Genomic DNA, 12,682 nt, shown 5'->3' with positions numbered 1-12,682 from the left:
GGGACAAAGCCTGAGGTGGAGACAATACCTGGAAAGGGACTTGGCCATCAGCCACCATTCCCAGAAGGCTGTCTGGGGGAGACGGGGAGAGGATACACCTGCAGAGTATGCCAGGTGTCCACTGCAAGTACCAATCAACAAAGTTGTGTCATTTTTCACTTATGTTAAAAGGATTGTCTCATAAATGTGCATTTTAAGTATGCTTGTTTTATGCTCAAGTTAAGGATAGAAACCTAGTCCAAACTGACTGTACTAAGTCCTGATTCTCACACTGCTACTTCTATAAAATGTTGTACAGTTATCCAGTCAGTGTAACTTTTTCCCCAATTAAAATCAAATACTGCCATGCAGGTGCTATGTTAGTGCACGTGTGACCTCGGTTTGAAAGCTACCACCATAAAACACGCTGCTGTTTTCTAAGGAGAGCACCTCTTAAGGGTGTCTTTAATTTAGTTCATGAAAGAACTATCTGAAGTTCTGGTATCATCTTCAAATAGTTTCCAGTGGAATATTTTTTCTCTTGTACAAAAGGATCAGAATTCTAATAGATCAAAATACGTGATCTAAATTAACTGAATACTGGATTGAAAATTCAGCAGAATAGAACATTGTCTGGACAGATTTCTCTTACCAGATACAATTCATACTCCTAGAAGACAAGGACTGTACCTCATATTTTGTATCTCAAGTGTTAACACAGTATCCTCTTCATAAAGGGAGTTCCATAAACATTTACTTATGAGTAGAGTCCTTTACAGATGAATTACTTTATTAAATTGTTTATTTGCCTAATTTCTGTGCTTTATTTTTCCTTGCCCAAGGTAAGGCATAAAGTAAATCAACAGGGTTATCAAATCAGGCTTTTAGTTTATGGTGCTTGAAAGGTAGAAGTATTTCCTGTCAATTTTTAAATCAAGAAAACAGATAACATTTTGAAGTACTTTTAAAAATCACTTTTTAATGTACCAGTATTGTGAGGTCCTAGATATAAAGCCTGACATAAAAGTTGGGAAAGACATGACTCATTTGAATGTCAGAGAAATAGTTCTAATTGTACAGCTCCTGAGAACCTCTGTCTAGACAGAAGTAGCATTTCCATGTCTTGAACAGAAATGAGGCGAGTTGCAGGGAGAACAGGGCCATGCTCTGGAGACAGGTGGGCTCACAGCACTACCGCAATGGCGTGGAATCAGGCTGGTTCTCAGTACCTTTTGTTTAATGTCACTTTACAAATTGAGGATTTGTTAACTCTGAAGTTTCTTTCTGCTCTTAAATGTTACACTTTTCTTTCCACAACCCAGGAAGGGTTAAAAGTTAACACTAGAAAAGGTAGCATATTGAAAAATGAGGTTTCCTTGCTGAGAACAAGTTTCTGAGGGAGATTAAAGAGAAAACCACATAACGGAGGTGAGGAAAGGAAGGTCTGTCTACTTCATCATCTTGTGAAGGCTGGTTCTACTTCTGACTTTTCTTCCTAAAAAAAAATAATACACTGTAAATTCTGGCATAAAAATACTAATCAACACGATGTTTTTATTAATATAGCAGATTCTTAATAATGCTCAGGAAACAACCACCAACTACAAAGCCACACTTCATTTCCACTTTCCAGTACCTATCATGCGTATATGAGCGTTTGCATCTCTCCTAGCTTGTGTATATCTAAGTCAATTTCAAGCAACCTAAATGTCCACAAAATAGGTTTCTGGTAACATAAACTAGGGCATATTTATACAGTAGGATACTACATACCTGTTAATAGGCAGACGTACGTGCACAAACTGAGAGGGAACTACCGCCAAGATGCCATCGGTGAAAAAAGCACCATTTATGTAAAAAAAGAGAAGAATGTACATTATATTTACACAGATATGCATGTAAATTGACACAAGGATACACAAGGAACTTTTTACTGCTTGTCTATTTGTAGTTGTTTTTTTCCAAATGTACACATCACTTTAAAAAACTGAGTTACAAAATAATGAGGATATTATCACAAAGTGAAAAGAAAACTTAGAGAATGGGAGGAAATATTTGCAAACCATTTTATCTGGAGTCTAATATCCAGAATATATAAGGAACTCATGAAACTCAACAAAAAAAAAACCACACCTCATTAAAAATTAGCAAAGGACTTGAACAGACATTTCTCCAGACAAGATACACAAATGACCAAGAAACACAAGATGCCAGTCATTAAGAAACTGCAAATCAAACAATACGTTATACCCGAGTACAGTTATAGTCTTTTTTTCATAATATATTTTTTTAAATTCATTTTAGAAAGGAGAGAGAGAGGGGAAGAGAGAGAGAGGAGAGAGAGAAGGGGGGAGGAGCTGGAAGCATCAACTCCCATATGTGCCTTGACCAGGCAAGCCCAGGGTTTCGAACTGGCGACCTCAGCATTTCCAGGTCGACGCTTTATCCACTGCGCCACCACAAGTAAGGCCTTTTTTTTTTTTTTAATTCATTTTAGAAAGGAGAGAGAGAGGGGAAGAGAGAGAGAGGAGAGAGAGAAGGGGGGAGGAGCAGGAAGCCGAGTACAGTTATAGTTTTTAAAAGCAGTAAAATAGCAAGTGTTGGCTAACACGTGGAAAAATTAGAAACCTTACTTCACTGGTGGAAATGTAAAATGGTGCAGCTGCCGAGTCTGGCAGCTCCTCTGTTAAACAGAATTACCCTAACACCCAACAATTCCACTCCTGGGTGTGTACGTATAAAGAATTGAAAACAGGAACACAAACCAATATTCGTACATGAATGTTCCCAGTAGCATTATTTACAATAGGCAAAATGTGGAAATAATCTGAATGTCCATCAACAGGTGAATAAACTGGCGTGTATATAAAATGGAGTCTTATTCAGCCATAAGCAGGAATGCTATACAGGTATGCAACTTACAACCATTCGACTTTACAACCACAATCGCTAGCCACGACTGCTCCGCGTCTGGCAGCGCAAGTGTTGCCCAGGTGGGCTTACGACAGTGCGGACCAGCTCCCAGCAGCACTGCCATCTCCACGTGCACCATTTCAACTATTATGCCAGACTCGGTACAGCAATTTGTTTTGTGTCTTGGATATTTCTCATCAAACCCCTCCCAAGATGTCTATCAAGAGGAAATTGTCTTTGACTTAAAGATTTTTATAACATCATTTCACAGTACTGTACAACCTACTCAACTTACAACCAAATCGTGTTACAACCAGTCTGTCGGAACCAATCGTGGTCATTAAGTCGAGCACTAGCTGTAATGTGGAGGAGCCTCCAAAGTATGCTAAGTGAAAGACTCCAGAAACAGGTTACACATTGTGATTCTCCTTACCTGAATTATCCAGAATACGTCAAGTCTATGTAAACAGAAAGCAGACTGCTAAGTGAAAGACTCCAGAAACAGGTTACACATTGTGATTCTCCTTACATGAACTATGCAGAACACGTCAAGTCTATATAAACAGAAAGCAGACTGCTGGTTGCCAGACACTGGAGAAAGGGGTCAATGAAGCGGAACTCTTTAATGGGGACAGGGTTTTTAGTGATGGAAATGTTTTGGAACTAGATACAGGGAGTGGCAGCACATTGTGAATGTACTAAATGCCACTGAATTGTTCACTTTGAAATGGTAGGTTTGTTATGTGATTTGCACCTCAATAAAAACAAAAATAGCATTCAAACTCCCAGAAATTACCTTTCCTCTTCACTTGGTAGGCCATTAAAATTCTAACTCCCAGTTCAATGTACTTAATAGATGTGGAGAAATTAAAATGCACAATGAGATGTGTATCACTGATCAGGGCACCGCTTTTCTGGGTTTTGCTTAAGCAGTGTGGTGGATAGTGGCATCAGCTATGGAAAAGAAAAAAAAAAGAACCAAAGGAAGAATGCATGTAGAGGAGCAATTAAAGGTATTCTGGTTTTACAATCTGTGTGATGACAAATGAGTCTGATGCTCATGGCTGAAACTGTTAAAATTGTAAATGAGCAAGTGACAGCAGGCATGCATGTGGAGAAGACACTCTACTGGAGATCCACCCAAACACCTGAGTGCGGCCAACAAGTAGGGCAGACCTGCGGGATACCTGTTGTCCCTATGAACGTCACCCTTTCACTCTCAATGTTTGTCTGTGTAACAAATTGTGTGGTCACTCTTTGTAGAAGAAAAAAAAAAGAATGAAAGTCATATAATTCTTTTAATACAGTGGCAGGTGTAACAGTCTTCATAAACACATCATGACAATTTAGAAGTACTTTAGAATAAACGCAACTGCTATTTCAGAAACTGAATCAACAGTATAAGTCTTTTATTCTTATGCTTTAAGCAAAGAGCAGATTAACCATATTCCCTCCTATTATAGTCACAGAACTTCAGAATTATAAGGGGACCTGAGAAGTTATCTATTCTTATTGTTCTTCCAATGCAAATATGCATTTTATGAAATCAGAGATAGCTGGTCATGTTTCCCATTGGTTGTCTCAATAGAGCAGCAACATCTCCACATCTTCAAATAGGCACTGTTCAATCTTATTTAACAAAGAAATCTTGTGCTAAAAATTAACTGACGATATATTCTTGTTGCTTGAATTAGTTTTCTGTTGCTGTACAACATGAGCTTGTGATATATTCTAACATAACTTTTGCTCATTTAACAAAAGTAATAAACTTAAGTCCAAGAAAATACAGCTTAACATTACCAGCAAAAAGCAAGATACAGAGATCCCATCCCCAAAAAAGAGACATAGAATTTTTCAAAGCATGTTTATGTGACTGCACATAGATGTGTGTAAAAGGGCATGACAGTTTTACCACAAAGATTACAGTAAGAAAAAGCACTTTATGACAATATTTCACAAATTCACAAGGATCACTTTAATATACAAAGCAATGCTACCACTCTGAACACAAAGCAGCTAATATGTACATAGTGTTAATAAAATGCGTTATAACTCAGTACACTTTTTCTTTACACAGATAAAGCACAAAAAGATTTAGGTAAAAAAATTAAAACAGGGATGTTTCTAGAATGTAGGAAATTTTATTATAAATGTATTTCCCTCATTATAGTTCTTTATTTAGTATTCAACTCCAATAGTAACATCAGAGTTAAAAATCAATACCCTGTTTTGTGCTGATAATCTTGGGGTATTCATTACCCCAGTCCTCAAGGGAAAACCAAAAAGAGCAAACACCTTTCTCTCTAGAAACTTCCCTGATTAATGTTTCTAAAAAGTTTCAAGTGATACATCTAGATTAGAAATAATTCCTTTTTGGGGTGGGGATGACAACTGACAGGTGGACAGATCAGTGAGGGACACTTTTACATGGAAAACTGCTAACTAGCACTCTTTGCCACCCCTAATAAATTTATACTCACAGAAAAAGGTTGACAAATTATTTCCCACTTTTAATATAAATAATTTTATTACATACACGATTGGAGTGGCACCTGGATAAAAATGTGTCTATAAAGCATTTACCAATTCACTTTAAAAACATAAGAAAATAAAACCTCCCAAACACAACGCTAGATCATTTCACTCGGCCAACTAACGTAACATCTTGTCTGCAGGGATTTCTTCCTTCCCTACCAGTTTTCCAACTATCTCAGGTTTACCGTCACATCTTGAGAGATTTCTCAGACAGAAGCTTGGAAATGTTGTACTTCTGTAGGCAAGTATTAATGCCTGTATAAAGTAGGTAAAATTGCAATTTCCTACTGTTTGACCCTTTTCAAAGACATGTCCTGAAGATTGTTCCTTTTCCTGTTTCTTGCTGGTGAGAATTAAAACTCTATCACGTTATACCCAGCTGAGACCTGCACCCACAGTACCAGAATGCAGACAGGTCAATATTTTCTCTCTGTGCTAAACAACTCTGCCTGTTTTATATCAATTTTGCTTCACAGGCTTTGTTCTTTTTTTTTTTTTCTATTTTTATTTTTTTAAAAAATAAATTTCAAGCTAAAACACCTGAAATATAATCCCTCCATTCAAACGTTACCTGGTCCCTCTTAAAGTCTGTCTGCCCCCTGAGGACACATACAAAGGCTTAAGCTACTACATTCACTAATCAGTAAGAACTTCTCAGAAGCATGTGAGACAGATGGAACTTCAGCACCCTGTTTGATTTATTTGAAATTCTTCCATACTGACTCAGCTTCATATGTTCAACCCCTCAGGGATTAGTGCCTCTCCTAGCCATTGACTCTAGAAAGTCAAGGAAACCAGTTCCTAGTACATACAGTGACTGTGCAGTCAACTTAAAAAAATCAACACATCAACACTAAAAGTATTCAAAATGTATGCAAGCCACTCGAAAGTTCTAGTTGTGCTTTGTACAACTGAGTAAGCAGATACGCCACAACTCACCTACAGGCTTACTAAGCACACTTCGCTTTCTCCCTTCTCGTCTAATATCAGTCACATTTAGGCAGCATTTCTTTGATGTTAACAAGGCCAATTTTAGGTGAAATAAATTTAGTCAAATGATTGCATGTGGTCTCCATTATGACAATAATTAATTGCCTTGAAAAGTCTTTTATAATTCTGGACAAATGCAGGGATATCTTGGTTTCCTAATTTGGGGTGAGGGTAAGAGTCTCATTTAAAATTGGAAGTAAATATTCACTTGAGTAGCTTTTTTTCTATCTTCATCCATGATGAAAAAGAATATGGGTTCCAATTCATTTTCTAATTAACTGGGTTAGTCAAATCTAATTTCCCGATGTTTTTCTTTTACTACTACAAGGCTAGCCTTTAGGTGCTAAAATATTTCAGTTAATGAAAAATTTTTATTAAAAGAAGTCCCTAGTCCCTAGCCCTGGCTGGATAGTTCAGTTGGTTCAAGTGTCCCAATTTGCCAAGGTTGCACATTTGATCCCTAGTTAGGGCACATACAAGAATCAACCAATGAATGTATAATAAATGAACAACAAATCGATGTTTCTCTCTCTCTCTCTCTCTCTCAAAATAATTTTTTAAAAAGTCCCATTATTTGAAGAAAGGAGGAAGACATAAAAGTCAGTTGACAATTAATTGGTAAGGGAATTTCTCAAGTTGCTAAATACCCAAACTGGGTCGTTTTTAAAAGTGCAAGTCACACCAAACATTTACAAAGACTATAATGTAAATAAAATCCAAATAAATATACAACTTTTGTATGAAGTCAATGGGAAACAATATACCAACAATTTTCAGGGCTACAAAGGCAATAAAATAACGCCTCTTGAAAATAACTGAAAAGGTATGTAACCACTGTTTCTAAAATGCACTTTAATTCAAAATCTCAACTTTAAGATATAAGCTTTATCTAATCTTGCAAAATGAAGCAGCCTTTTTGATCTTCAAAATAACGAGACCAACTTATGCTGACTAGCTGATCACAGAATTAAATTTTTTTTTTTTTTAAAAAGAAGAAATCTAGATTAGAAGTCACTTCAAGTAGGTAAAAGCATCCTGATTTAAACAAACTTGCTGTTTCTTCCTAAGCCTTTGTATGACTCCACATGTCACCCGAATGGTCAAAGTGACAGCAAGGACTTGCCCTGAGAGACAGAGATACAGCCCAGCCAGCTGCCTTCTGCCTGGACAGCCTGCCTGGCCGACACCGTGCTTTCAGATGCTGGCACTGCTGCTGCTGACCTACCATCAACAATACCTTTTCTGACAAAATCCCTGCTCAAATCAAAACACCAAAATTCCTCCCCCAGGATGATTCTTGAAATATCAGTGGTACCTTTTAGAAGCTATCTTTAAAATGTTCTTACCACTGTTATAGCTGCCAGGGACAAAGCATAAAAACCTAATACTTTGGGGGTGGAGGCGAGTCTTCAAGTGACTAGTAACATACTTAAAAGTATCAAGCCAAAGAAAACTAATGATAAAAAAAAATTCTTGGAAGAAAATTAGAAGACCAAAATCAATCAGGAGTGTTGGAGTAATCCAGTCCAAGAAACTACCAAAAGGTATGCAATAGAACATACAAAAATGTAAAATTTCATCTGACCTCAATAGACTATAATACTCAGCATTCCTGACTTAAGAGCTCTCAGAGCCTCAGGTTATATACTGTATGTATATATATATGTACACATATATTATACAAATGCCATTCCCCCCCAAGAATATCTAAATGAACAGAGCACCTATGACAGTATTCTGGTTGCCAATATGGTACTTGAGTTTGGAAAAGAATAAACTTAAAATTAAACCTGATATCAATTTTTAAATAATATGAACACATTGAATCTAGCCCTTTCTAAAGCACTTTTCAGTTAAACACTATCAAAGCTTGAAAACTAATAAGGGTAATATCAAAAATAAACCCCTCCCAGTTCATTTTTATTAGTCTGTCCTATAGATAAAAGTGCCACATGGCCCTATGTTTGCAAAGTGATAAACTATTTTCTAGGCAAATCAGTAGCATATGTACAGATTCCTATGCTGACATTTTCATTCCCTTTTGGCCAATGTGAAGAGAAAAAAACGTTTTTTATTTAGGTAATGTGGCCACATATGTTCTTGGCTACAAGATTTTTTTTTATTATGTCATTTTCTTAAAAATTCTCAAAGTTGCATGCTTAAAAACAAACACCTTTCCCCCCATTCTTGTAAAAAAAAAAAGTCTGCACAAAAAATGCTTAATTTGTTTGTATAAACAAATCTTCAAGTCTCTCCATGGGTCTAAAACAGATTTAGCAACATTTGAATACATTTCTTCACCTCACCATTAAGTAACTGACTTTAAACCAGTGCAATCGTCTTCAGGGTACAAAGGGCCCAGTCTTTATAACTTACAAATCCAACCAGCTAATATGGAAGTCATTGCCTTGATTTATCAGGGATTAAGAGGACCACCAACTTCCTAATTAAATAGAAAGCCTTATCTTTTGAAAAATGATTAACTTTCATTCACAACTTGCTCAATACCAATTTTCATGTATAAAACTTATGACATTCAAAATGTTCACTTTGACATTTTGACTCACTATGAAAGAATTCTAGTTGGTGCACAGATCTGTGATTTTGTTTGGTTGCCGTCAAACCAGTTTTGGAAAATGACTTATCTATGCTGGTATACAAATAATTCTTATACTATAACTTTTCCCATTAGCTCAGCAGGATAAACATCAAACTTTACAGTTGTTTGAAAGCCTTCTTGAGAATCTGGTGTATTGTCCAAATACACTACATCACTCAATTCTTAGAATGATGCTCCTTCATAAACTCTGTTCATCCTTGAAAAAAGACAATGGTTTGTTACAAACAAAAATATACCATTTACAAATATTAGTTAAAAATCATACTTTTCAAAACGGACCCAATAATTAACATCCATCTGCATATTTTAACACATTAACAAAGTAAACTTTAAAACATAACCCATGACTAACTATAAAACATTAATCTTCTAGACTCTCTTCTAAAAGAAATAACTTTCTCAAATGAGAAATTGTATCTAACATTATGTCAGTCTCCAATTTCAAAAATCCACCTTCCTCTTATTTTTCTTTTAAAGGATAAGTTTTAGATTGATCAGGCTTAGTGAGTGAAGAAAATGTATCATTAATAATAAAAAGTAGTACTGGAAACAATGTATAACACATACAAACACGGATTGTTAAATTCAGGAGTCAAAAAAGGGATCTCCTTTAGAGAATGACAAAGACTATATTACATATTGGAAACCGAAAGCATAATTATCCTCTTTAGAAGAAAACAAAACAAATGTTTTGCAAGAATGCTAATCCAACTATTGTAGTACAGCAGTCATTCAATATGTCTGAAGAAAATTACTTTCCTTGTCACATCTAATATAGTGTCCTTTTAGAGTTATATCCTATTACAACTTCATTAAAAAACTCACTAGATACTTTGTTAAAGTATGTTAATATGGAAAAGATTCAAAATAAGTATTTTTCTACAACACAACATTTTATGACAAACATATCACTCTGCTTATCATCTTGAAGGCTTTCCTGTTGGTGGTATAATGTAAGTGCAAATGGGAAGTTTAATTAAAAAATTTTTAAGTAAATGAGTGACAATATAAATATTTTTGAAGGCCATGACAAAACATTTATTTAAAAACCTTGTTATAGAATTCCGAGAGCTGGTTTGGGTAAAGAGCATCTTTTTACTAAGAATTTAGTACTAACTAAAACAAGCTTTGTATTTATATTTATTTCAATTTAATTTAAAATTAAAATACCATGCTTTTTTCATTCAGTTGGTTACTCCTTTTAATGTATTCAAACATGTTGAACACACACAGAACTGAATTTAAAAGCAGCAGCTGCCCTATAGAAGAGCTGCAGTTGATACAGAATGTTTTTGGGAATCAAGGACAAGTGTTCAGTATTGAAGAGCAGGACATAGAAAGCACTCCAAATTCATTCTTAATTTCTTCAGCACCACTCTAAAATTCTTTTTAGAGGGTATGTCTTTTAGCGACTTTACATAATTCACAAGGAAAATGAGAAAACACGTCAATTTGGCAATCACACTTGTTCATTGCACCTTACTTACTTTCTGCATGCGGCTCACATATTACTTCAGCGCAAGAGGCTGGGGTAATTCTGTCCCTAAGGCAATCAAGGCGCTCAGCACAAACCTTGACATCATTTTTAAAAAAGAAATTCTTTTCCTCATTTCCCCATCAATTTACAAGAAAACCAATTATTACTTCTTGAGGAGGGCGGGGGCTGAAATGCAGAAGTCTCTTCATGATTCCTGGTGCAGAAAATTTCTTGAGGAGAGAAGTGGAGGCAGATGTTGGAACATTCACAGTTTAATGCAAAAGCATAAATGAATGAAATTCTGTAGTTGCTTTCAGGCAGTTTTGCGCATAGAAAAAAAGAAATGTTTAGAAAATAAAATGTCTATTTTGTCTCTCTGGTTGTGGTCATGCCAGTTCTTTTTCCACCAAAATAGGTGAAATTTAAATCCAAAATTAATCCGATTTGTGACAGTAAAGATCCTTAAGTGCTTTTAGCTCCTCAATCAGTGTCTTGTTTTGGTTTTCAAGCACTGCCACTCTGTTTTCTAAACATTTTACGTATTCTTTCTTCTTTCTGCGACACTCTCGGGCTGCTTCCCTATACGCAAAAAAGGACAGGAGAAATTATGTAACATTTCTGTGTCACTGATTTTGGGTTGGCATACACCACATTTCCCCATGTATAAGACGCTCCTTTTTTTTTGAAAAGTTTTGGGGTCTAAAAACAGGGTGCATCTTATACCGTGGTTGTACATATTTTTATTTGCATTTCCCGCTTTTTCACACTTCTTTTTGTGCCCATTGTTGAACACAGTGATTAGTCATCAGACAGAGATGAGGACAAGCTAATGAATGGGAGTTTTGACAATGATGAGGAGTTGTATGAATTTTATGATAAATAAAACTTAAGTTCAATAGCTTTATGTAATACATTTTTTTTTCAAAATTCAGGCTCCCAAATTAAGATGCTTCTTATACATGGTTTTCCATGTATTTCTTTTTTAGAGACTTTAGCTCATATCATTTTAATCTATTATAAATTCAGCATTTTAAAAAATACAGAATAAGTTGTAAATTGCCTTATATAAACATTTAATTTTAATACAATATAAATGTTTGCTTTAAAAGCACCCACATATGAAAACCCACAACTAAAAGAGTTGAACAATCATTTAAAAATAATATTTTAAAGTGTTTACTAAAATGTTCTGCCTCATACCTATAAAACTTGAAATTCTATCAATATCAGTAACTAAGAAAACATTAAGGTAAATTTTAGTGTGAAAAACATCCTTTAAATAGAAAGATCTTACAAACTTATTATTTCAAGGCATTTAAAAAAATCTAACAAATCTCAACAAATGATGTTGGGAAAACATGCAAAAGAAGAAAGTTGGACCCTTACATCATATATAAAATTTAAATCAAAATGGATTAAAGGACCTAAATGCTAAGAATAAACTATAGAATTTCTAGAAGAAAACACAGTGGAGCAGCTAGAAGACACTGGATTTGGCAGTGATGTCTTGGCTATGCCACCAAAAAGCACAGGCAACAAAGGCAAAAGGAAGCAAATGTGAAAATGTGACTGCATCCAACTTAAAAACTTCTGTGCATCAAAGGACACAATCAACAGAGTGAAAGAGCAACCTATGGAATGGGAAAAAATACACTGCTCACAAAAATTAGGGGATACATCATCGCTTCATATTCGTTTTGAAATATCCCCCTAATTTTTGTAAGCAGTATATTTGCAAATCATGTATCTCATAAGGAATTAATATCCAGAGAAAACAAAGAACTCCTACAAAGGATTAAAATAACTTGATTTAAAAAATGGGCAAAGGACTTGAATAAACATTTCTCCAAAGATACACAACTGGCCAACAAGCATATAAAAAGATGCTCAACATTAATCTCATCATAAGAGAAATGCAAATTGCCCTGGCCAGTTGGCTCAGTGGTGGAGCATCGACCTGGCGTGCAGAAAAGTCCTGGGTTCGATTCCCGGCCAGGGCACACAGGAGAAGCGCCCATCTGCTTCTCCACCCCTCCCCCCTCCTTCCTCTGTCTCTCTCTTCCCCTCCCGCAGCCAAGGCTCCATTGGAGCAAAGATGGCCCGGACGCTGGGGATGGCTCTGTGGTCTCTGCCTCAGGCGCTAGAGTGGCTCTGATTGCAACAGAGAG

The 12,682-nt window shown here is 35.8% G+C and overlaps 1 protein-coding gene across 5 annotated transcripts in view; it reads right to left on the bottom strand.

The window, feature by feature from the left end:
• Positions 1 to 4,171: 4,171 nt before the first annotated feature.
• CREB1 (cAMP responsive element binding protein 1) overlaps positions 4,172 to 12,682 on the bottom strand; it is a 72,480-nt gene continuing 63,969 nt past the window's right edge. For 4 of the 5 annotated variants that reach the window (XM_066346368.1, XM_066346369.1, XM_066346371.1 and 1 more), the window contains one exon: positions 4,172 to 11,093. In XM_066346368.1, coding sequence (XP_066202465.1) covers positions 10,949 to 11,093 — 145 coding nt within the window. In that variant the 3' untranslated portion in view covers positions 4,172 to 10,948. The remainder of the gene's footprint in view (positions 11,094 to 12,682) is intronic. The other variant, XR_010746653.1, reaches the window with a different exon arrangement.

The sequence above is a fragment of the Saccopteryx leptura genome, chromosome 7 (assembly GCF_036850995.1).
Source record: "Saccopteryx leptura isolate mSacLep1 chromosome 7, mSacLep1_pri_phased_curated, whole genome shotgun sequence".
NCBI lineage: Eukaryota > Metazoa > Chordata > Mammalia > Chiroptera > Emballonuridae > Saccopteryx > Saccopteryx leptura.
Note: the sequence above shows the minus strand (reverse complement) of the source record. Positions and strands in the feature narration are given on the sequence as shown.